Genomic DNA, 26,495 nt, shown 5'->3' on the forward strand with positions numbered 1-26,495 from the left:
GGGACACATAATTCGGGGGCAGGACTGATGTATCTATGGGTACAGGTTTCCTTATAAAGTATTGAGGGACAGTGTACTGATGAGGTGGTGTATGTAAAACCTATCGGGTTCTAAAAGTTGTTTTATAGCTATGCTGTCTTCAATATATATTTATATAGGGTGGGGGCAGAACACATGCCTCGGGGCTCGTGATGTTTTTAGATCCTAGCCAGGCCGCTGTCATCATGGCCATTGAGTATATAGTTTGAAGTTGTGTATTGTTTTTGAAGCCTTCCAGGGTTCCTCATTCAGCACCTGTGTTTTATCGGGATTTTGGACTTTCCTTTACAGACTTGATTATCTATGCTGAATTTCTACATTGTGTGAGTGCAAAGGTCCTGTTATACGGGCCGTCCTGGGCCGTGTAAACGAGCGCCGATCAACGAGACAGCTCGTTGATCGGCGCTCGTTTGCTCCTGTCACAAGGAGCTAGTATGGTGACGAGCGCTCGTTACTTCGATCGCTCGTCCCCATACATTATTATTATATACACAGCGCGTCACCCTGTTTACACAGGGATACGTGCTGCCGACAACGATATATTTTACTTTTTTAAAACTATACGATCATCAGATGATCACGCGTGTTTGCTGGTTCATCTGCTGATCGCTGCCCTGTTCACACAGGGCAATTATTGGCAATGAGCGTTCTATGAACGATCGTTTGCCCGATAATTGGCCCGTGTAAAAGGGCCTTTATACACTGTATTAAATTTTTTTCCTCACTGGCAACATTGCTGGAACTATTTATTCCATGCATACATTGTGTTGTCTTTTTCATATTCTCTTACACTGTAATGTCTCAAAGCTCCCGTGGCAGAGATTTATCAAAACTGGTGCAAAGGAAAAGAAGTAACCAATTAGATTGCTTCTTTTATTTTCAAAAAGGCCTTTGTAAAATGGGAACTTGAACCTGATTGGTTGATATGTATGGAATTTTGAGACATCTCCCCAATGTATGTATCTTTAGAATGAGTTGCACCTAATGTTGTCAGGTAGGAAGCCTGTTTATATCACATGCATAGTCACTTTACCCTGTTTATAGCACATTAAAAACATAATTTTCAGAAGCATGTACAAATTATATTTATAATAAAAAGTTGTCAACTACGGGTGTAACACGTGGTGGTTGATGTCCCCCCTAACACATACATCTGTCACGCACTCCTCCAATACACAGCATGCATACACATCACGTGGTACTTCACGCAGACGCAGCCCTTTTCTCAGTCTTTACTGTGTGCTTGAAACTCCCGGTCCTAGAGCCTGCAACAATGCGCGGCCACGTGATACACTGACACCTCTGTCGTCATCAAGGTCCTTGTAGTGCGTAGGAATCAGCCGCTACTATTCATCAAATGAACGGCATTTTGTTTTACACAGCTGCCAGGACCTGCCTTGTGCTTTTTAAAGATGGCGGCGCCCATGGAGGTAAGCACGAGAGTGGCTTTGATCTAGTCTAGAGCGTGGTCGCCGGGCTGGTATATTGATCGCTGTAACTTGAGGCGACGCATTCAGCTTATCTGTGCAAAACGTATGTCTCAGTTCCCTCTCATGATGTGTAATCACTATACTGGAACTCAATTATATGCAGGTGGACGTGCAAATGTCTGCAGTTCCGCAGCTTCACGTTACTTTGCATAATTGCGACCTGCCATCAGCCTCTTTTTAATTGATAGTTTGCCATATTCACAACTCATTTTTCTAACTTTCTTTTGAGGTGGGGTTGTCCATTTATTACCTTCTATTTGCTTAGGGTAAATTCACACACCGCTTATTTGTTACAGAAATTTCTGCGAGTTTACATCTGTTTTTATCCGTCTGAATGGGGTTGTTTTGGCAGGTGCTCTGCAAGCTGATGAATGGGACAGTCACAGAAATTCCTGCAACAAACCTGCCATGTGTGACTAAACCCTTAGGCTGGGTTCACACGACCAATTTTCAGACGTAAACGAGGCGTATTATGCCTCGTTTTACGTCTGAAAATAGGGCTACAATACGTCGGCAAACATCTGCCCATTCATTTGAATGGGTTTGCCAACGTACTGTGCAGACGACCTGTCATTTACGCGTCGTCTTTTGACAGCTGTCAAACGACGACGCGTAAAAATACAGCCTCGTCAAAAGAAGTGCAGGACACTTCTTTCAGACGTAATTTGAGCCGTTCTTCATTGAACTCAATGAAGAACAGCTCAAGATTTACGGCTGTCGGAGAAGCCTCGCAAAATACGAGGAGGAGCAATTACGTCTGAAACGAGGCAGCTGTTTTCTCCTGAAATCGTGTGCACGTACCCTTAGGCTGGGTTCACACCTGCATTTGGTCATTCGGTTCTGCTCTGTCAGAGGAGCAGAACAACGAAATACCGAAAGCAACGGTTCTGTTCCAATACGGACACGACCAGAGGAACTTTAATGGGTACCATCAGGGCGCCTGTGGGTTTACCGGAAACAATAGTGCAACATTCTGCGATAATGTTTCCTGTAATCTCAGCGAGAACTGCAACGGAGGCCCCTAACAGAGCCTCCGACCCAGATGTGAACAGAGCCTTAAAGGGGTTCTCCACACGCGGATGACTGATGACCTATCAGTATATGATCGGTGGGCGTGGGTAGATCATCAGTTGTTTGTGCGTGGACAACCCCTTTAAGGCTCTGTTCACATACAGTACTGCACCTCGGCCGCTATTCCGTGACTGGAGCATCTGCTTCCGGCATGGACATCCGGAGCAGCTGATCGATTCGGGGTCTGGATGTCGGACCACCAACGATCATATACTGATGACCTGACGTGTGGATAGGTCATCAGTTGTCTGTGCGTGGACAACCCCTTTCAAGAGGACCTGTCACTAGGTCATATAAGTTGAATTGATTTACTGAACTGAAAAGCACTGTCTCCCCGATTCCAGCGCTGTTTTTTTTTCTTGGAGTCAAATAGATCCGTCCCAAAATACTGTAAATAGTAGCGCAGCCATAAAGTCAATGGGTTCCGTCAGGCACCAATGGTGTTCGTCATGCAACAGAATTCCGATATTTTCGTTCTGCTCCTCTGACAGAACAGAACGGAAACAACAGCGCAGGTGTGAACAGGCCCTAAGAGGCACACGCCTCATAATAAATTAGGCGCATTATTGGCCCCAGCGTGCACCAGAGAGTATAGTTGGTGTAGAGTTTAGCTATAATTGAACACCGGTTTCTAGTTAAATTATAGTAAATGTGTTGACTCGTAGTGGCCACGACCCTTCCTCCAAGCTCGGCCTACTTTTTACAATAGTACCCTGAGCAGAGAAACCGCACAAAAGTTGTAATTTTCCCACAAATTGTGACTTTAGTGTCGTTTACAACTATTCTACGGCAGAAAACCGCCATCGAAAAGTTGATAAATTCTCCCCAGTAACTTTTTCCCCTCTTATAACGTTGTATTGTAAGTAAATCCCAGTTGTCACTTGGTTTATGTATCTTATGTTTCGTTTTTCTTTTCTTGTAGACTGTACCAGTCAGTAAAGACCTGGCGGCAAACAATGAAGAAAGCCAGCAGGTCAGAGTGACCTCCTCTAGTACTCCTGTAAATGAATAACAACAAGTCTTTCATGAATTCTCGCCATGACACCTAAAAGGAGCGCTGCTGGGAGTTGGCGCAGACATTCATTACATTGTCACCCATTTATTTAAATCATGAACTTTATGATATATACCATAAAATGTGTGTGGCCATGGAAAAGGGGTTGAGCACGATTTGAAAAACATGGCTGCTTTCTTCCAGAGACAGCATCACGCCTGTTCATGGATTGTTTCTGATATTGTAGCTTAACTCCACTGAAGTAAATGGGGCTGAGCTGCACTACCACACACAACCTGTGGACAGGTGTGTCGCTGTTTCTGGAAAAGAGCAACCATGTTTTTCTAATCCTGTACAGCCCCTTTTACATATTCGGGTATGTTCACACGCAGTGTTTTCAGGCGTATTTCGGGGCGTTTACGCTTATAAAAATAGAAGCTCAACCCCTACAAACATCTGCCCATTGAAATCAATGCGAAAAACAGCTTTTAGTTCATACGGGGTGTCTTTTTACGCGGCTGCTTTAAAAACCGGAGCATAAAAAGAAGTCACTTCTTGAGGCGTATTTTGGAGCTGATTTTCCATTGAACACTATGAAAAACACCTCAAAATACGCCTCAAAAGAAGCTTCAAATTAAAAGAAGCTGCATTTCCAGCTTCAAAAACGGCTGAAAATCAGAGGCTCTTTTTTCTGAAAACAGCTCCGTAATTTACAGCCGTTTTTGACTCAGCGTGTGAACATACCCATAGGCCTTATTCACACGAACGTGTCCGTTTTGCGCGCGCAAAAGCTCCGTGTGGCATCTGTATATGGTGCGTGGCAGCTGGCATCATTATGACACTCTGTTTTTATGTTTACCAACATAAAAGCAGAAGGTGCTTTTCTGTTTTCATTCATTCTTTTTACTACTGTTGCGCGAATCACGCGCGGCACCCAGAAGTGCTTCCGGGTGCCGAGCGCGATTTGGACGCACCCATTGACTTCAATGGGTGCATGCTGCATGAAACACGGGCAGGTATAGGACATTTCGTGAGTTTTACGCAGCGCACATACGCTACGTGAAAATCACTGACAGTCTGAACGGACCCATTCATTAACATAGGTCCGTGCGACGTGTGTGAAAATCACGCGCCTAGCAGGGACGTATAGCACGTTCGTGTGAATAAGGCCTTAAGTTCACATACTGCTCATTCAGTTCTAATTTCTAAAGGTGGCAACTACTTTTTTTTTTATATATGGAGGATTAAGAAGTTGTCACAGCCCCGCCTCTGTCGCCAGCACCCTCTTTTCTTAGCCTTTGATCTGAAAGGCTGAGTTTATAGTTTGTATTTCCCTGCAGTTTTTTCAACTGACAAATCTCATTCACATTTTGCATTTCAAAACCGTGCGTATTATTTGGGCTAGCCTCCGTTTTCTTATGCTGTATCGAAGACTTTTTTTATGTGCTGATTTTTTTTTCCCCACTGAATTCATCTACGTGATTTTTCCGGCGTTTACGGCCCGAAAATAGGCCATGTGAACATACCCTTACTTTATACCACCTAATGGTTGGCTTACATTAGACCACTTTATTTGTGCCCAAATTTTGGTGTAATTTGGCGCATCATAAGCCCCCTCCTCCCTATTGTGTGTGAGTCTCACAAAAAAATTCTAAAACACTCTAGAAATATGGCACGTGCGCCGGAATTCTGAAACATTTTCATTAGTAAATCTGCCCCAATGTGTGCTGAATGGATCTATGTAACTGTACTGCAGCTGCTCAGTCCTGTGTGGGGTTCCATTATACGGATCGAGTTTACATCTAGAAGTACTAAATACAATGTTTCTAGACGAGAACTTCGTACAATATGCCACATGCTATGGAGCACCACATTTTGATAGTTTGGTATGCATGACCCCATTGAAATGCAGTGACACTGTATTCTGGTTCCATGTGATACCGATCCCAAATACACGCTTGTGCCTGAGGCCTAACCCACATTTTTTGACTTTTTTTTTCCAGTGCGGCTTTCCCGTCATAAAAGTGACTCTCCATTAATGTCTTTGCTTTTCTTTATCTCCCATAGATTACAATCGAGACTGGCTACTTCTCCAATAAAAATAGTGGTCCGTGGATTCTATTGGTCACACAGTTATGGTTTATAAAATCCATATGCTATAAATGACTAGCATAGGGAAACCATTTTAATGTATAGATCTAGAGTGATCATTTTCAGTTGAAGCTACATGATCTCCGTTTTCTGTAAACAAATAACTATAAATCATTAACTTGTCCAGGAGGAGTCCGATGAGCTTGATGATACTCCAGGCCCAGCAGAACCCCAGGTGAGGGACACCCCAATGGACATATCATTTGAGGCTGCTGTGAACACCATTGCATTTCACCCCAGCCGGGACATCCTCGCTGCTGGAGATCTAGATGGAGATGTGTTCGTGTAAGTCATCATTTATTTTATTCTGGATTACCTGAAGTCATTATAGAATTCATGAGTCCCTCCCATATTACTGCTTTTATATTTCATAAAAGCCTCCATAGGTGGATTTGTAAATTCCAATGGTAACAGGATAATTAGTATACGTTTAATATTGAAATATATGAAGTCCTGCCTAAATAAACGTTTAAAATGTCTTTATTAATTAGTATTTAAAATAGGGCACTCATGCCAATTTATACTGTGAATAGGCGTTTGGCAAAACAGAGACACAGTTCCCTGATCAGGTGTAAAAATAAGATGATGATTGGTACACCTTAGTGTCGATACAACACCCGACAGGAGTAGTGATACACACCACTCGTCCGTTTGCCGCAACGATACAAAGTAGCTCAGTCCAATATGAATGTTCCACAGGCACCGATGCTGGGTGCACCAATTGAAACATGAACAGAGAACTTCGCAAAAATAAATGTGGTCTGTTTGCCACAAGTTAGCAATTTTGAGCAATCTCCCAATGCGTTTCTGAAACCCTCTGAATCAGAGGGGAACGTCCTCAGGGGTATTTGTAAATTGCGTATATTAGTTTGAGCAGCTACCATACAGCCTGGCATTAGTGTCTCATTGCGCTCCTGAGAATACACGAATTCAGCAGCATAATATGTGCTGTATGGTAGCTGTTCATGTTTCAATTGGTGCACCCAGCATCGGTGCCTGTGGAACATTCATATTGGACTGAGCTACTTTGTATCGTTGCGGCAAACGGACGAGTGGTGTGTATCACTACTCCTGTCGGGTGTTGTATCGACACTAAGGTGTACCAATCATCTTATTTTTACACCTGATCAGGGAACTGTGTCTCTGTTTTGCCAAACGCCTATTCACAGTATAAATTGGCATGAGTGCCCTATTTTAAATACTAATTAATAAAGACATTTTAAACGTTTATTTAGGCAGGACTTCATATAGGTGGATTTGACTGTATTTATATGAATGATCAATATACAAAAACATTACTCATTGCATATAGCCTTCCAAAATAATGAAGCTTAAAGTAGGGTTATACACGGTAAGAATAAACCTAGATGAAGAAGAAAATGCCTGTGTGAATCTTCATAAGGGTTTGTTGACATGTCTCTTAAAGAGGCTCTGTCACCACATTATAAGTGCCCTGTCTCCTACATAAGGAGATCGGCGCTATAATGTAGGTGACAGTAATGCTTTTTATTTTAAAAAAAGATCTATTTTCACCACGTTATTAGCGATTTTAGCTTTACACTAATGAGTTTCTCAATGGACAACTGGGCGTGTTTTACTATTGACCAAATGGGTGTTGTACAGAGGAGTGTATGACGCTGACCAATCAGTGACCAATCAGCGTCATACACTTCTCTCCATTCATTTCCTCAGCACATAGGGATCCTTTTAGATCCTTATGTGCTGTCTTATACTAACACATTAACTATACTGAAGTGTTTAGACAGTGAATAGACATTCCACGGGATGTCTATTCACAATCCCGGCACTTCGTTAATGTTTCTGTGGTAGTTACAGCAGAGCAAGCGTAATCCCGCGAGATTACGCTGTAAATGACAGGTTACAGCGAGATTACGCTTTGCTCTGCTGTAACTACCACAGAAACAGTAACGAAGTGCACAGATTGTGAATAGACATCACGTAGAATGTCTATTCACTGTCTAAACACTTCAGTATCGGTATTGTGTTAGTATAAGACAGCACATAAGGATCTAAAAGGATCCCTATGCGCTGCCTAAATGAATGGAGAGAAGTGCATGACGCTGATTGGTCACTGATTGGTCAGCGTCATACACTTCTCTCCACAACGCCCACTTGGTCTAGAGTAAAAATACGCCCAGTTGTCCATTGAGAAACTCATTAGCATAAATCTAAAATCGCTAATAAAGTGGTGAAAATAAATCGTTTTTTTAAAATAAAAATCATTGCTGTCGCCTACATTATAGCGCCGATCTCCTTATGTAGGAGACAGGGCACTTATAATGTGGTGACAGAGACTCTTTAAGCAAATCCGATGTGTTTCTTTTAAATCGGAAAATCCGCAGTGGAAATCCGATAGTAGAACTCGGATTCATGCTACAAATACGCCAGCAGATCCACACACAGATTAGACCCATTGTAATTCGATGGAGAAAATCCGTGGCTTTTCCGTGCGGAATCCGCAACCATAATGAACATGCTGCGGAATTTAAAAGCTGTAGCGTGTTCATTATTTCGCACAGATTTTTTTTCCCCAAGCATGTAAATGGGGTCACAAAGACCCTGTTCACGTACATTGGATGCGGAATTTGATGTGGAGTTATGCACGGAATCTGCGCTTAAATGCTTCTCAAATCCTGAATGTGTGAACCGGGCCTAAGTACACTGTATTAAAACGCTATGGTATTGTTGTAAAATAAATCTAATGTCTTAAAGGTTATGTACACCTTTTAAAAAAAAAATGTTTAGGATTTTATATTCTCATCAATGTTTTATGTCCTTAGACCACTTTTAAATGGACTTTCATTATTTTTTTTTACTTTTCACGATACAGCTTTTATGTTCTGTGTCATTCTGCTAAAGCTCAGATATGAACGTTGTTAGGTGGATCGTGTGGGTCAGAGACATGCAGGACCCAATCTAAAATAAAAGTCAATTTAAAAGCTGTTTAAAAACACATAAAACATTAATTTATTTAAAAAATTTTTTTCAAAGGTGTACCCTTATGCATATGACCTATTAGGGCATCTAATACTTTCGCTGTTAGGACAATTTTCTCACTTTTGACATGTACAAGTAAAAAATATATATATATTTTTTTATATATATATATATGTGTATGTATGTATTTGCGGCCAGTAGATATCAAGCACATTGTAAAAATGCCGCGCAACACTTTATGCTCATATTTTCATCATGTTATGTAAAACATTCATAAAAAGTAATGTCAAGCAGAACCTGAGATTCTATCCAATAGGTCTGGCCCTTATATTCTAGTCACCACAAGTGTTTAAAGTCATAGCGTATTCTATATGTCCTTGACAGTAACCGGGTTAAAGCCCATTCCCAAAAAGCCCCAAAAAATCTGCAGCAGTTTCTAGACCTGCTGTAGGTTTTCAAGTCCGGAGCATGCCCGAACTGTTCCAGATTTTTGGTGTGGATTTCAGCCATTGCAATAACACATGCAGATTTTAAGACTAGTTACACAAGGTATGTTTAATGCTGTGTCTGAACTTCGCCAAGTAGAGATCCGCTACAAAGAGCAGCTCATACTCTGTTGCACTAAATGCTGCCATGTTTTACAAGTTTAGCAATTCCTTTCAGCTTCCCAGTTGAACGCCAGTGGTTTCAGCAGTCGAACCCACAGCAATTAGCTGATTTCTGGGGTGGTGTGGCTTTTCCGGTTGGTAAAGACCATTTAGGCTACATGAACATGTTGCAGAATTTCATGTGGAAAATCTGCATCAAAACCACAGATAAACGCAGGTAATTCCACCGGTAAAATTCACACCTAATATATTATTTTTAGGTGCGGGTTTTTTACATTTTGATGCGGGAACAGGTACAGATTTTGGTGCGTCTTTTTATAAACATGACAAATACAATTGAGACGGAAATGCAAGATAAATTGACATACTAAGTCCGTACCGCAGGTCGATTAACGTGCAGAAAAATTCTGTAACATGTAGATGAGATTGCTTGAAATCTCATTTACTATGATGGTACTGTATTACGCTGCAGGAAAATACACAAGTAATACGCATCGTGTGCATGTGGCCAGATTCACACATCACGTATTTGTTGCAGATTTTGCGGTAGAGTTTTGATCCAAAACCAGAAGTGGTTTTAAAAGGAATGGGAAATATAAGGCTATGTTCACACGGGGTATTTTGTCGAGTTTTTTGACGCGGAAACCGGGTCGCAAAACTCGGCAAAAATGGCACGAGAACGACCTCCCATTGATTTCAATGGGAGGCGTCGGCGTCTTTTTCCCGCGAGCAGTAAAACTGCCTCGCGGGAAAAAGAAGCGACATGCCCTATCTTCGGGCGCTTCCGCCTCTGACCTCCCATTGACTTTAATGGGAGGCAGAGAAAGCGTATTTCGCGCTGTTTTATGCCCGCGGCGCTCAATGGCCGCGGGCGAAAAACGGCGCGAAAATCAGTGTGCAGGGAGAGGAAAATCTGCCTCAAAGTTCCAAACGGAATTTTGAGGCAGATATTCCTCCCCCAAAATACCCCGTGTGAACATAGCCTAAAGGAAAAACATACTTCTTCTTCCTCTGGATCCACTTCTGGCTTTGGCTCAAAATTCAGCATCAAAATCTGCAACACATACGTTGTGTGAATCCAGCCTTGAGTTTAATGTTAAACTGAACTGTAAATTAGAGAGGGGGAAGAAGCAGGTAATCATTTCTGTAAAATCTGATAGACCCGGTGAGAAAACTATAGCCCCACAGGTTAGAAGCATAACACAGCACGGAGACAGAACAAAAAAAGCACTCCGCATCGCTAAGTTTTAATTTTTGTGCATAAAACGAGTCAAACAAGTATAAATAATACAACGAAGGTCATCTTATGCAAGTTTGTACCTAGCTGTAGATTTGTACCTAGCTGTAGATTTAATAATCGTTATCTAGATACAGAACTGACCAGATAAGGTAAACCTGACTTTCCAGAGTACCAGAAATGTTCTAAACTGTTTGTTCTTTTAAGGTATTCATATTCCTGCATAGAAGATGGGAACAAAGAACTCTGGTCTTCTGGACATCACTTGAAGTCATGTCGAGATGCCTCATTTTCTAGTGATGGCCAACGTAAGAAACTGGGACACATTATTTATTTATTTTTTTCATTTTTCTAGGGTTTTGTTTAGGCTTGACAGAAAAATCATCCATAAGCAGAGTTATACGGCAGTAAAGTAGGGCCCTATAAAAGTCTTATGTGTGCCCTATTACAGTTCTGTACAACTTTGCCTTATGCACGTGGCATATAAGGCCTTGGTCTTATGTAGAGGAGATTACATCTCTTACAATATCATTTACTAGAGTGCATTTAACTTTACACCAATCAGCCATAACATTTAAACTACTGATTAGTGAAGTGAGTAACGTTGATAATCTCTTACAATGGCACCTGCCAAGGGGTGAGATATATTGGGCAGCAAGTGAACCGTCAGTACTTGAAGTTGATGTGTTGGAAACAAGGAAAATGGGCAAGCGTAAGGCTAGACAACTGGGTCAGAGCATCTCCAAAAGGGCCGGTCTTGTGGGGTGTTCCCAGTATGCAAGTGGTCCAAGAAAGGAAAATCCGTGAGCCGGCGACCAGGTCATGGGTGTCCAAGGCTCATTAATGCCTGTGGGCAGCGAAGGCTAGCCTGTCTTCGAATCCACAGATGATCTACTATAGCACACAAAACGCTAGTAAACACTGTGTGTAAATTCAGCCTTAACTTAATCCTATTATACACCATATATTTTCTGAAAGTAGACACCTGTCACATTGTAAAAATGTCACCTAGCACTTTAAGCTCATTGGCACCTTCATGAAATTTTGTGTCAAAATGTAAAGTTTTGTAAAAATGCATAAAAGTTAATGTTGGTGACTATTAGTCTGAACCAAACAGAGCCTGAGACGCAAAACCCCTTTTAAATAATAAGTATAGAGTTCATAAATGCTAATTATGCCAGAGTCTATAAGTACAAAATCATCAAAATTGAAGAGACCAAAAATCTCATCGATCCAGTAAACATTTGAGTCACGGAATTGACAAAGGTCCTTATTAGGGTGTGTTCACCTTAGCGTTGTCTTCCCATTGAGGGGTTCCGTCAGAGCTTTCCGTTGGGGGAACCCCTCAACGGAAAGCTATCACCATTGATCTCATGGTGATGCAAACGGAAGCTATGGTTTCCGTTTGCCTTTCCGTTGAGGGGTTCCCCCGACTGAAAGCTCCAACGGAACCCCTCAACGGAAAGACATCGAGGTGAACACGCCCTTATATGCATTGGGTGATTAGATAAGAAACCGCTCATCTTCTCACCCCTATAGTAGAAAAAAAACGAAAATCCTAATTGTGACAAATTCTACAAATTAATAATAGGGGTGATGACATAGATTAAAATGAATGTATCACACCCCTGGGGAAACTTGATGACTTTAAGGCTGGGTTCACACGACCTATTTTCAGACGGAAACGAGGCGTATTATGCCTCGTTTTACGTCTGAAAATAGGGCTACAATACGTTGGCAAACATCTGCCCATTCATTAGAATGGGTTTGCCGACGTACTGTGAAGACGACATGTCAAACGACGACGCGTAAAAATACAGCCTCGTCAAAAGAAGTGCAGGACACTTCTTTGGACGTTTTTGGAGCCGTTTTCTCATAGACTCCAATGAAAACAGCTCCAAAAACGGACGTGAAAAACGCAGCGAAAAACGCGAGTTGCTCAAAAAACGTCTGAAAATCAGGGGCTGTTTTCCCTTGAAAACAGCTCCGTATTTTCAGAAGTTTTTGGTCACTACATGTACACATACCCTAACAGACAACCCCACTCTCTCCTACACAGACTGCTAACCAAGAAATAAGACTTTTTATCAGTGACTTCAAACAAGTGCTACAAATCCTTTGTTTCCTTCTCTCACATCCACGCATTAAATTGTGAGCAAACAGATTTGTTAAGCTTATTCTTTATTTTTTCATTTTGTTTATCCAGGGAAATTTTATGTAATATTTTGCTTTTTGTTTTTTTTAGAGCTTTTCACAGTTTCCAAAGACAAGTCTATTCATATCCTTAATGTGGAGGAGGGAAAACTAGTGAAGCGTATCACCAAAGCCCATGAGTAAGGATATTGAAAAGCAATTTCACAAGAGGATAAAAACAAACTTCCAACATACAAGATTTGGCTGCATGTAACTGTTTGTGTGATCTTATAATGGTACTTTAAAAGTGGTTGTTCGAGATCACTGAAGAACAGGCCAAAGGGGGGAAATGCCATCAAATAATAAAAGAAGCATTACTTACCTGTTCAATCCCCATCACTCCAGCGTCGTTCTCCCCGCCGTCGGTTTACTGTTTTGCAGCGATGACATCACGTCGACCCTCGTGACCTCTGTAGCCACTGCTGAGGCCAGTGATTGGGTGCAGTAGTCACGTGCGTCGACTTGAGGTCATCGCTGCAGCTCAATGAACAGTCACCAGAGTCGGCAGCGCTGAAGCGACGGGGGATTTAACAGGTAAGTTCTGCTTCTTTTATTAATTGATGCCATCCCCCGCCTTCCCCACTTGGCTGTTTTTTTGGTGATCCTGGACAACCATTTTATGTAGAAACACCTGACCTATGTGTTATGGCTGTTCTAGGTATGTTTATCCAATGACTGGCATAACTCCAAACTTTAGTACACAGTAGACCTGTAGTGTTTCAGGGCTTTTTATTTAATGGAAAAATGATTACAGTTCGTGCAATTTTCACAATGACCACTATATTTCAGCAAAGTAGAAAGGTAAAACAAGCTCATTTTGTTTTAGAACCTGGGAGGAATAGTTCTAGTGACACCAGTAAAAATAGGGGGGTGGGGGTAGTAGTTGTAACCCTGATGGCTGTATGTGGATGGAATGTTGTGAAACGGGTGACCACAGGGAGGGCGGTAAAAGTAGTAGTAACACAGAACACAGCTGGCGATGCAAGTAGCAATGACAGGGAACAGTGATGGAGATAACTGCAGGGGGATGGGATCTTTAACTTGAGTGATCTCTGTGCTATAGTAATCCAACAGTGGGGCTTTTTTTTTAGATTTATCAATGCAATTATGACAATTTTCTGATAAAAATAGTGTTTGTCCTTAACACCTTCCATTGTTTCTCGAGTTGTGCCTTTTTGGTCAGCATCTTCATCTTGTTCTTCGACAAATATCTGGTGTCTGTTAAAAATAATTAGGCAAATAAGAGCAAAACAATAAAAAAATGTTTGTAAAATTGACTGTTTTCTGTATGTTGTGTCTCATACTCAGCTCTGCACTAAACAGACTGCTCCTGATAGATGAGAACCTCTTTGCGACTGGTGATGACAGCGGGATGTTAAAAGTGTGGGACCTCCGAAGAGGTACTGCTTTCATGGAGATGAAGAATCACGAAGAATACATAAGCGACATGGTCATTGACCAAAACAAAAAGATGCTCCTTACAGCAAGGTACCTACCTGTATTCTGCCTGCGTGCACTGGGATTAGGGTTGGGCATTATGAGTACATTTGGTGACTTTGGCACTATACAGCCACTCAACACCACATTTTAGTTGTTTTTTTTTCTCAATAATTCAAATCCTATTGATATTTTTCTCATAGTGGAGATGGAACAATGGGAGTGTTCAACATAAAGAGACGGAGGTTTGAGTTGCTTTCAGAATACCAAAATGGAGATTTGACATCCGTTGCAATAATGAAGGTTGGTTGTCCAATGATATCTCAATTCCAAAATTCTGTGCTGATGAGTTTCATAATATACAGTATCTCTATAGGGGTTGTAGCTGTTCGAGCTCCTGCTTCCCTTCTCACAGCCATAGAGCCACAAGAGAGAGCTTGCTGCAAATGGATTTGTAGAGCTCCCATTGAACTTGATGATAGATCTATCTCCAGTAAGTTCATAGGCTTCCTCTAGTGGAGTTTTTAAGCGGACAGAATTTTATCATTTATCTCTATAGCTGCTTGAACGGATTCAGGGGTTTTGGAGCTCTGTAACCGAAAAATTGAGGACCGACCCTTATAAAGGTATATAAGAGGTTTAGGACGTATTAGGATTAAAAATGGTAACACTTTGCCTTTACATCGACAACCTTATTTTTTCTTTCTGTCCAACCCAGTTAATACCTGCCATAACTAACATTGAGTTTTTTGGCCAGCAAAGAGGCCTTCGGATACATTTTTTAAAATCTTCAGTGATGCCCCTCTCCTCTAATCTGGTACACCCCCCCCCCCATCAATTTTTGAGTTAAACCTTACCTCTAAATTTAAATATCTCAATATTACTATTACCAAGGGTCATACTCACAATACTTATGCTAAAAAAGCACCCCCGTATTACATTTTTCAAGGACCAATTCGAAATCTAGAAGTCTCTACAGCAGTAAGAATAAACTTAATAAAAATTAATGTACTCCTGAAATATCTGTATTTACTGGAATATTCCCTGAGAAGTATTTTACTGAAACATCATCATCCCTTGGTTCCTACTTCCCACTATACCTTCACCCTCCGAATCCCAATTAGCTATATTCTTCCCATTTGACATGATTATGGCCTATTCTGACTGGTAATGCCATACTAATCTGTCATACTCTGCCTATTCAAAAACTTCCCCAAGCAGTTCTGACTTTCTCCAATTATCCACTGATTGGAGTGTTGCGGTCACAGGGCCACAGGGGCCTCATTTCGTCCCTATACACCTTTCTGGTAGATGAAAATATAAAGCACTCTACTCTTGCGATCCTTAACAGAGGAGCGAACAGTGCAAGAGGCAATAGAATCTCACTTCTATGTATCCCCGGCAGTTAATAATAAATTGTTACAACTTTATATCTTCCATCAATGTTACTTAAGATTACATTGCATGGGCAGAATCCCATCCTCTACCTGTCCTATGTGTTATGGGGAAGAGGCTGATTTAATGCACATGATCTGGTCCTACCCCTATATTTTTGACTATTGACCTACTTTTCAACATACTAAATATTCTGCTATCACTATCCCCAGCTCTTGGTTAATAGGATTAATGGACATCGACACCGGGACTCCTCGTCAATGCAAGTTTTACTTTTGGCCGGGAAAGCCATCGCCATCCGTATAGATCCAAGACCTCCAAATATCATATGTTCAAACAACGGGGTTAACCTGGTCATTCAATTTAAAGACATTGTTTATAAAAACAGAAACTGTACAGCAAAATTCCATAAGATTTGGGATGATTGACACAATACTTCTCTGCCACACTACAACACTGTGTTTCCTCTAGCTTAGCTGCTTCATCCTAGTTGTTAAGTGACCACCACACTACAACCTCTGGTTGCAGCTGCAAAAGTGTTTTTGTTTTGTTTTTTGTATTTTTTAAAAAAATTGGATTACGCTTTTTTTTTTTTTTATGCTGCGATCGTCCCTCTGTTTCTTGTATTCTTAAGGTCCTTTTAGAAGGCCTGATACGACTGTGAAAAAGATCGCTGATCGACGGTACAGCCTGTTAATCGGCGCTCGTTAGCTCCATTCAAAAGGATCAATCCTCTGTAATGGGGACGAACGATCCTTCCTACAATTGTTCGTCCCCATGCATTTGCATCATGTCTGCAATACATCCCGTTCACACAGAGAGATGTGCTACCGAATAGCCATCGTTTTTGTGAGTCACATAAAAGATGGGATGAGCTGATGAATGAGCATATACCTACTGTATTGTTATCTATGAACATTACATGCCTTTGTAGCTACTGCATTCGCACTGTCGGACACTATTTGCACGTTGATCTAGTAATGTGTTATTTTTTATTTGCTTCATTAAATAAATGAATAAATTATTACTCTTCAAGCGTTGTAGAATAACTCAGGGTTTTCTTAAGTAATGTGACAGATGTAATAGTATTACACTGTATGAAACAATAATCATACTACACTGTATAATACTATATGGTAGACCTTTATATTAAAGGGTTCTAATCCTACATTTGGGTGAAACATTTTCTTGTAGTATAAACATAAAGTTTAATTTTTCAAATTTCTCCATGTTATTGTTTTCTCATCAGAGTTTTATTTTTTTTATTTTTTTATTTAATCATACAGGGCAAGTCAAACACAACTTCTGCAACAGTCTTTTTACATGAGAACATTTGGTGCATGCACAATATACATACTCATAGGTTAATTGACTTCCTATGACTTCCTACTCATTGACTTCCTATGACTTCCTTCTCATGGACTTCCTATAACTTCCTACTATATGTGAGATAGGGCTATTAGGATGAGCCTCACTGGGGACAGAGATTTCAGCAAGTGTTTATAACTTGTGTATATTGTATGATCTTCTAATATGCATGCATCGTGTGGTGGCGTTGGGGATTACAGATTTCACTTAAAGAAAAAAAACGGAACAATTATTTATTTACGGTTAATGCATCTCTCTTTTTTTTTCTCTTTAGAGAGGCAAAAAAGTGGTTTGTGGTTCAAGTGAGGGGACAATCTATCTGTTCAACTGGAGTGGATTTGGAGCAACAAGTGATCGTTTTGCTGTAAAAGCGGAGTCCATTGACTGTATGATCCCGATTAGTGATAACATTGTGTGCACAGGGTCCATGGATGGCGTCATTCGGTGAGTGGACAATATTTTTATGTTTTCATATTTAGCTGTTACCGAAAATACTAAAACAGAGGTAGGCAATGGCTTTTATCCCTGACATTGAACCAGTACAGTGTGACACGCACAAGTATGCAACTTTTGATTCACACTTGGGTAGTGGGTTAGGCACATTGAATTAATTGAGAGTTCCATATGTCTGCCCTTGCTAATGGCAACACGGCAGCACCATGATCGAGAGCTATGAAGCTCTAAGTGTACGCACATGCAGGATTCAATCCTAAACTACCCGATAGGACAAAATAGCACAAACTGGAGGCAGCACTCTCAGGATTGAATGCAATAAGTAGTGCTTTGTTTATCCATCAGACGTAATATTTCTTGATCTTCAGCCATAGGTGTTGTGTACTTCATTGTTCTAGACTAAAACTGTCCTATAAAATAATAACTTTCCGCCTACAGCTAAATGGTTTTTGTACACTACGGTATATATGCTTGTCCGTCAAGTTCTAAAATCGGCTATTCTGGGATATATTGGATTGGTAGCTTTATTAGTCTTGCATTAATCTCACATCTTTGATTATAACATGATATTTGTGTTGTGAGGTCATACGCGTTTAAGGTCAATGTTCAATATACGCTAGGAAATTCTTTTGACGTATATGTCTAAAGTGCCCAAAATTTATATTTCGCCAAACATATGCCAAGAGTAACCTTTTGGCATATGTTGGGCTGGTATTTGTCTGTATATCTGTGCCTCCACTGTATTGAAAAATGAAGTTGACTGCTTTTCAATAAAAAAAAATACCACATAGTATACATTTTTTTTTTTTTTTTAAATTGGACCCAATGGCAAGCGTATGCAGCGGTTTATGCATATAGTTGGGTACATCTGGGGCATATGTTTGATGGGCCATTTCAAACGGTCCAGCCAAACTGAATGGCTAATTGTGGTGTGAACCTAGCCTAAATGTGTAGTCCAGTACAGCTCTTTATAGGATAAAGCTTAGTCTTGGTCATTTTGTTTCATATAAAGGCGATATATATGATCACAGGATGCCTCAGAAGATGGCGTTTATATGGAGTGGAAACCAAACCATGCTTCCATCTATGAGACAAACCGATGATAGAAAAAGTAGATGGGATATGTCATGTATAATATCAGGCTAATGTGTTATAAATGTGTCAAACTTCATGTATTTGCTGTATACAATAGGTTCATTAATATGATTTTGGTTTGGTCTGATGTACTAAATAAAATGACATCATTAATAATCACTCTTTTGTTTCTAGGGCAATTAACATTTTACCGAATAGAGTTATAGGTACCGTGGGCCAACATCCAGGAGAGCCCATAGAGCAACTAGCAAAATCCAGAGAGGGCACATTTTTAGCCAGCTGTGCCCATGACCAGAAAGTAAAGTTTTGGGATGTGTCAAACATTGGCTCCATTATTGTGGATGTTTACAGGAAGCGTAAGAAGAACCGGCAGCTTGCGGCCTTGAGCAAGAAAGCATTTGGAGGAGCTGATGACTTTTTTGCTGACTTGAAAGAAGACAAAGTAGAAAATAAGGAAAAAGAGGAGGAAGATGATGAAGAGGAGAGTGACAGCGATGATTCAGACAGTGATTAAACTCCATGATAGTCCTAACTAAAGATTCACTGGACTTACTGGGAATTATAGTGTCCTCCATTTTTTAGGCTGCAGACTATCCATCTACCGGGGATCAGTAATGTTACCAATTTTTATTAATGCAACAGAAAAAAATATATTTTCTGTTATTACCATTTTTAAAATTTGTCAATGCAGAACAATCAACCCTCCATATCTGTTTTTTACACAGCCCAGAGAGTGGCATAGCAGCAGTGCCACCAGTAGTGTTCATTTATGTCGCTACTACCGCAAACTCTATCTTGTATTGATCTGATCTCTCTACATGCTGTTATTATGGTTCTGTTCTAGCCACCAATTCCGGTAGGTGTTTGATGGTGGCAATAGTCCGGCTGTACCTTGTTATATACAGTAAATAGAACTTGTACATACCTAAAAAAATGTGCATTGTTTTGAAAAATTTATTTTATTAAAGATTTTATAGTATTGAAACATGAACGGAATAGTAGCAGGGGCATTATATATTTCAATATTAAAGTTGTAATACTGGAGTTTGTTATAGCACATGCAAAAAATCAAAACGTATACTCTCTTCGTAAAACACCAGGTCTCTGCTCCTCTTCTCCCTGGCGTAGAGTGTTTGGACAGGTATCTGCTTCATAGAATAGACTGCTTACGGTCAATATTATTAAAGAAAGGAGCGAAAGCTAATCAACAATGACCGGGTCTATTCCGCAGGACTGGCGAATAGCAAAATGTGAGGCCAATATTCAAAAAGGGGTCAAAAAGTCAGCCAGGAAACTATAGGTCTCTGAATTTAAAGTAAACTAAACTTTCGCAAAAAATTAACCCGTTAGTGACTGGCCCATAGTGTTTTTACGTCGGTCACTAACGGGCCTTATTCCGATGCCATAGACTTTTTACGTCGCGGCATCGGAATAAGTAAACAGAACAGGGAGCTGTCAAATCTGCTAGAGGCAGCTGAGGGCTGGGAGCGTCCCTGCTCTGCCGGGTGAGATCGATATTCGTATCGATCTCACCCGTTTAACCCCTCAGATGCGGTGCTCAATAGCATGCACCGCATCTGAGTGGTTTTGGAGAGAGGGAGGGAGCTCCCTCTCTCTCCCACCGACACCCGGCGATAAGATCGCCGAGTGTCTGTGTCTCCCATGGCAGCCGGGGGCTTAATAAAGGCCCCCAGGTCTGCCAGTAATGAATGCCTGCTAGATCATGCCTCAGGCATGACCTAGCAGATGCCTGTCCGTTTTAAACGGACAGGCAGTAATACACTGCAATACAGAAGTATTGCAGTGTATTATAATAGCCATCGCAGAATCGCATATTAAAGTCCCCTAGTGGGACTAGTAAAAAAGTAAAAAAAAAAGTTTAATAAAGTTAATAAAAAAAAATGAAAAACCCACTTTTTCCCCTTACACAATGCTTTACTATTAAAAAAACAAAATAAAGTCAAAAAGTTACACATATTTGGTATCGCCGCGTCCGTAACGACCCCGACTATAAATCTATTACATTACTTAACCCGCGCGGTGAACGCCGTAAAAAATTAAATAAAAAACTACGGAAAAATTGCTGTTTTCTGTGAATCCTGACTTTAAAAAAATGTGATTAAAAAGTGATCAAAAAGTCGCATCTACTCCAAAATGGTACCAATAAAAACTACAAGTCGTCCCGCAAAAAAAAAGCCCTCATACAACCGCATCGGCGAAAAAATAAAAACATTACGGCTCTTCAAATATGGAGACACAAAAACAAATAATTTTGAAAAAAAAGCGTTTTTACTGTGTAAAAGTAGTAAAACATACAAAAACTATACAAATTTGGTATCGTTGCAATCGTAACAACCCGCTGAATAAAGTTATTGTGTTATTTATACCACACGGTAAACGGCGTAGATTTAGGACGCAAAAAAGAGTGGCGAAATTTCTGATTTTTTTCTATTCCCCCCCCAAATAAAAGTTGATAAAAGTTAATCAATAAATAATATGTACCTCAAAATGGTGCTATTAAAAAATACAACTTGTCCCGCAAAAAACAAGACCTTATACAGCTATGTCGACACAAAAATAAAAGAGTTATAGCTCTTGGAATGCGACGATTGAAAAACGTAAAAAATAGCCTGGTCATTAAGGGGTTATACTGCCATTATGTCCTTCTATGTGAATACTTTACACCTAGCAATTTTTTTCACTTCAAAGTACCTTTTTTTTCAGCTTTTTTTTCCTGTGAAACAGTCCACATCTATTTTCTCACACTTCCAGTACTGCATGCAATATTCAATCCTATCATGCACCTAAACAGCCAGCCAATTCGTAAAAACCCAAAGGTCCTTTTGCAGCACAGTTGTCTTTTGCATTTGACATCTTGGATTTATCATATAATACAGTAGCATTTTAGACAATGAGATCTTCCAAATCTCATGTACATGTTGCTGTTTTGTCTGCACGTAAATTGACAAGCTGCGGATTTTACAATCATCAGCATGCCAATTTGTTTGTGCGGATGTACCCTGAGTATTTCACCTCTTTCAGGCTACATCCACACGTTGTGTATTTTTCTGCGGAAAATCTGCACCAAAACCGCAAGAAATTCGCAGGTAAAAACCGCAGCTAATCGTGCGTTTTTCGATGCGTGTTTTAGTGTGTTTTTTTTTTTTTATTTTCTACCTTTTGTATGTGGTTTTTGGTACGTTTTCCTGCGGCAGGTTTTGGTGCGTTTTTTTTTTGTTTTTTTCCCCTCCGCACTAGGCAGATTTGCGAATTGTAAGATAAATTGACATGCTGCGGATTTTAAAATCCACACCGCAGGTAAATTTATGTGCGTAAAAATACTGCAGCGCGTACATGAGATTTCCTGGAATCTTATTAACTATGCTAGTACTGTATGACGCTGCGGTTTTATAATCTCCGCTCGAAGCGAGGCCGCCTTTATTGTACCAGGGCAACATTTTAGTTAAAGAGGCACTGTCACCACATTATAAGTGGCATATCTTGTACATAATGTGATCGGCAGTGTTTATGCTAATGAGATTCTTAATGGACAACTGGGCGTGTTTTTACTTTTTGACCAAGTGGGCGTTGTTGAGAGAAGTGTATGACGCTGACCAATCAGTAACCAATCAGCGTCATACACTTCTCCCCATTAATTTACACAGCAGATAGCGTTTTTACTAGAACACTATGTGCAGCCACATAAACACACTATAACGTTACTCAAGTGTCCTGACAGTGAATATACATTACCTCCAGCCAGGATGTCTATTCAGAATCCTGACACTTCTGTAGCGCCTGCGTGAGATTTACAGCAAGGCAAACGTAATCTCGTTTTAAATGACAGGTTACAATCTCAAACAAACGCTGCGGCCGTGTAAAAAACGCCCCGTGGGATATGGAACGCTGTTTTCCCATTGAAATCAGTGGGCAGAGGTTTGGAGGCGTTCAGCCCCCGTATTTTCAGCCGTTTTTTGGGGAGTTTACGACTTGAAAAACGGCTGAAAATAGGCCGTGTGAACATTACCTAAAACAAAACTGCCGTCAAGCAAAATCCGCTCTCCAAAGGCCAAACGGTGTTCCTTCCAAGCCTGGCAATTTAGGGGGGGCCACTGAAATGACATATCTGGGGAAAGATTTAAATCCATTGAGCACTTATTCTTGGAAAACATCTGTGGGGTCAAAATACTGACTACACTCCTAGCCGAATGTTTTGAGAGGTGTAGTTTCTAAAATGTAGTCATTTCTTTGGGAATTCTTTGATCATTTAACCTCAGAGCTTCTGCAATTGTCGGTAATGCTATGTAAATCACCAAATTAGGCCTCATATGGTGCTATTTTTCATTCTTGAGCCCTGCTGTTTGTCCAGGCCAAAGATTAGGGCCACATGTAGGGTGTTTCTAAAACCAGGAAACACAGCTTAAAGAGGCTCTGTCACCAGATTTTGCAACCCCTATCTGCTATTTCAGCAGATCGGCGCTGCAATGTAGATTACAGTAACGTTTTTATTTTTAAAAAACGAGCATTTTTGGCCAAGTTATGACCATTTTTGTATTTATGCAAATGTGGCTTGCAAAAGTCCAAGTGGGCGTGTATTATGTGCGTACATCGGGGCGTGTTTACTACTTTTACTAGCTGGGCGTTCTGACGAGAAGTATCATCCACTTCTCTTCACAACGCCCAGCTTCTGGCAGTGCAGACACACAGCGTGTTCGCGAGAGATCACGCTGTGACGTCACTCACTTCCTGCCCCAGGTCCTGCATCGTGTCGGCCACATCGGCACCAGAGGCTACAGTTGATTCTGCAGCAGCATCAGCGTTTGCAGGTAAGTAGCTACATCGACTTACCTGCAAACGCCGATGCTGCTGCAGAATCAACTGTGTCCTCGCTCGTCCGACACGATGCAGGACCTGTGAGTGACGTCACAGCGTGATCTCTCGAGAACACGCTCTGTGTCTGCACTGCCAGAAGCTGGGCGTTGTGAAGAGAAGTGGATGATACTTCTCGTCAGAAAGCCCAGCTAGTAAAAGTAGTAAACACGCCCCGATGTACGCACATAATACACGCCCAGTTGGACTTTTACTTTAAACACGCCCACTTGGACTTTTGCAAGCCTCATTTGCATAAATACAAAAATGGTCATAACTTGGCCAAAAATGCTCGTTTTTTAAAAATAAAAACGTTACTGTAATCTACATTGCAGCGCCGATCTGCTGCAATAGCAGATAGGGGTTGCAAAATCTGGTGACAGAGCCTCTTTAAGAATTACAGAGCTGTCTTTTCACAGTGGGCTCTGCAACATCCGTTGCGCACTAATTTCTGCAAAACAGTGGGGAGAAAAAGTTCACTACACCTCTAGAAGAATTCCCTGAAGGGTGTAGCTTTCAGAATGGGGTCACCTCTTGGGGGTTGCCTATGTACTGCAGACTCAGCAGCTCTTCGGATGCAACATGGCATCCAAAAAAACATTCCAGCAAAATCTGCTCTCCGAAGTCCAAATGGCTCTCATCCCCTTCTGAGCCCCACCTTCTGTCCAAACAGCATTTTACAACCACATATGCGGTAGTGCCTTGGGAGAAATTGCGTAACAAGTTTTGGCATGCTTATGAAAATGAAACATTTTATGCTACATTACCAAATTATTGGAAAAAAAGATATTTTTTGTTTTCACAGTACAATTCTAATAAGCTCTATGAGACACATGTAGGGTCAAAATGCTTACTACACCCCTAGATTAATTCCTTGAGTGGTGTAGTTTCTAAAATAGGGTCTTTTTTGGGCCTGGAAAACATTCTAATAAAATGCCTGTGTTTAAGTCAAGTAACACACTAAGGCCACATATGGGATATTTTTCCAAAAATGCAAAATCTGGGTAATATTAAGTTGCGCTTTTCTGTTAACCCCTTAAGGACGCAGCCTAGTTTTGGCCTTAAGCCTCAGAGCTCATTTTTCAAATCTGACATATTTCACTTTATGTGGTAATAACGTCGGAATGCTTAAACCTACCCAAGCGATTCTGAGATTGTTTTCTCGTGACACATTGGGCTTCATGTTCGTGGTAAAATTTGGTCGATATATTCAGTGTTTATTGGTGAAAAATTGCAAAATTTAGAGAAAATTTTGAAAAAATTGCATTTTTCAGAATTTAAATGCATCTGATTGTAAAACAGACGGTTATACCACCCAAAATAGTTACTAGTTCACATTTCCCATATGTCTACTTTAGATTGGCATCGTTTTTTGAACATTCTTTTATTTTTCTTGGACGTTACAAGGCTTAGAACATAAACAGCAATTTCTCATATTTTTAAGAAAATTTCAAAAGCCTTTTTTTTAAGGTACCTCTTGAGTTCTGAAGTGGCTTTGTGGGGCCTATGTATTAGAAACCCTGATAAAACACCCCATTTTAAAAACTAGACCCCTCAAAGTATTCAAAACAGCAGTTAGAAAGTTTTTTAACCCTTCAGGCATTTCACAGGAATTAAAGCAAAGTGGAGGTGAAATTTGCAAATTTCATTTTTCTTGCTGAATTTCAATTTTATTCATTTTTTTTTCTGTAACAGAGAAGGTTTTACCAGAGAAACACTACTAAATATGTATTGTCCAGATTCTGCAGTTTTTAGAAATGTCCCACATGTGGCCCTACTGTGCTCGTGCACTAAAACACAAGCCCTAGAAGCAAGGAAGCACCTAGTGCATTTTGAGTCCTCTTTTTTATTAGAATATATTTTAGGCAGCATGCCAGGTTTGAAGAGGTGTTGAGGTGTCAAAACAGTAGGAATCCCCCAATAGTGACCCCATTTTGGAAACTATACCCCTCAAGGAATTCATTTAGGGTTGTTGTTACCATTTTGACCGCACAGTTTTTTCACAGCACGTATTTGAATTGGGCTCTGAAATGAAAAAAATTTCATTTTTTCCAATAAAATGTCATTTGTGATCAAAATTTCTTATTTTCACAGGGAACAAAATACTCAATTTTGTTGCCCAATTTCTCCTGAGTGCATCAATACCCCATTTGTGGCAATAAACTGCCGTTTGGGCCCATGGGAGGCCTCAGAAGGGAAGGAGCGCTGTGTGTTCTTTGGAGTACAGATTTTGCTGGTTTGGTTTTCGGGTGCCATGTCGCATTTGCAGAGCCCCAGAGGTATCAAAGCAATGGAAACCCACCAGAAGTGACCCCATTTTGGAAACTACACCCCTCAAGGAATTCATTTATGGGTAATGTGACCATTTTGACCCCATAGTTTTTTCACAGAACTTATTTGAATTGGGCTGGGAATGAAAACAAAATTATTTTTTTCAAATAATATGTAGTTTTGGCTGAAAATTTCTTATTTTCACAAGAAACAAAATACCCCATTCTGTTGCGCAATTTGTTCTGAGTGCCGCAATACCCCATTTGTTGTGATAAACTGCCGTTTGGGCCCATGGGAGGGCTCAGAAGGAAAGGACCACCATTTGGCCTACTGGGGATTTTCTAGTGCGAAGTCATGTATGCAGAAGCCCCTGAGGTACCAGTACAGTTGAAACCCGCAAGAAGTGACCCCGTTTTAAAAACTACACCCTTAAGGCATTCATCTAGAGATGTAGTGAGCATTTTGACCGGAGACCTACACCCCATAAACTGTAATGTGTGTTCTCCCGGGTATGGCAATACCCTACATGTGGCTGTTATCAGCTGCCTGGACACACAGCAGGGCCCAGAGGGGAAAGACGAGGGGGGATAAGCTGTGTGGAGTGCATCAGGGTAAGTAAAATTGGGGTAAATTATAAACCAAGGGATGTATGATAAATTTTAAAACACTTTCATACAGAGCTCTGGTTATTCGGGACACGTGTCACATTGATATATTGTGTCCTTCCTTATCCCCCTCTTATAGCAGACTCTGCACCTCTTTTGACTTTTTCCCTTCTTGCCAGTTTGGGGAACTTCTCCTGGAAAGTGTTGCCCTGGTACGATGCGTGTGGGCTCGCTTCCAGAAGTACTGGGTGCCCACCCCTT

The 26,495-nt window shown here is 40.7% G+C and overlaps 1 protein-coding gene across 2 annotated transcripts; it reads left to right on the forward strand.

Annotated features, from left to right (window-relative positions):
• The first annotated feature begins 1,308 nt into the window (after positions 1-1,308).
• WDR55 (WD repeat domain 55) lies at positions 1,309-19,480 on the forward strand. 2 transcript variants are annotated; one of them, XM_075859933.1, is made up of 9 exons: positions 1,309-1,469; positions 3,523-3,573; positions 5,873-6,030; positions 10,756-10,856; positions 12,794-12,881; positions 14,050-14,229; positions 14,382-14,481; positions 17,216-17,385; positions 18,664-19,480. In XM_075859933.1, exons 1-9 carry the CDS (start codon positions 1,452-1,454, stop codon positions 19,001-19,003), a joined length of 1,206 nt encoding a protein of 401 aa, XP_075716048.1. In that variant the 5' UTR covers positions 1,309-1,451; the 3' UTR covers positions 19,004-19,480. The 2 variants fall into 2 exon arrangements, with proteins under 2 accessions (XP_075716048.1, XP_075716049.1); XM_075859934.1 differs by lacking the exon at positions 1,309-1,469 and adding an exon at positions 1,486-1,572.
• The last annotated feature ends 7,015 nt before the right edge of the window (positions 19,481-26,495 follow it).

Source organism: Rhinoderma darwinii, chromosome 3, assembly GCF_050947455.1.
Source record: "Rhinoderma darwinii isolate aRhiDar2 chromosome 3, aRhiDar2.hap1, whole genome shotgun sequence".
Taxonomy (NCBI): Eukaryota; Metazoa; Chordata; class Amphibia; order Anura; family Rhinodermatidae; genus Rhinoderma; species Rhinoderma darwinii.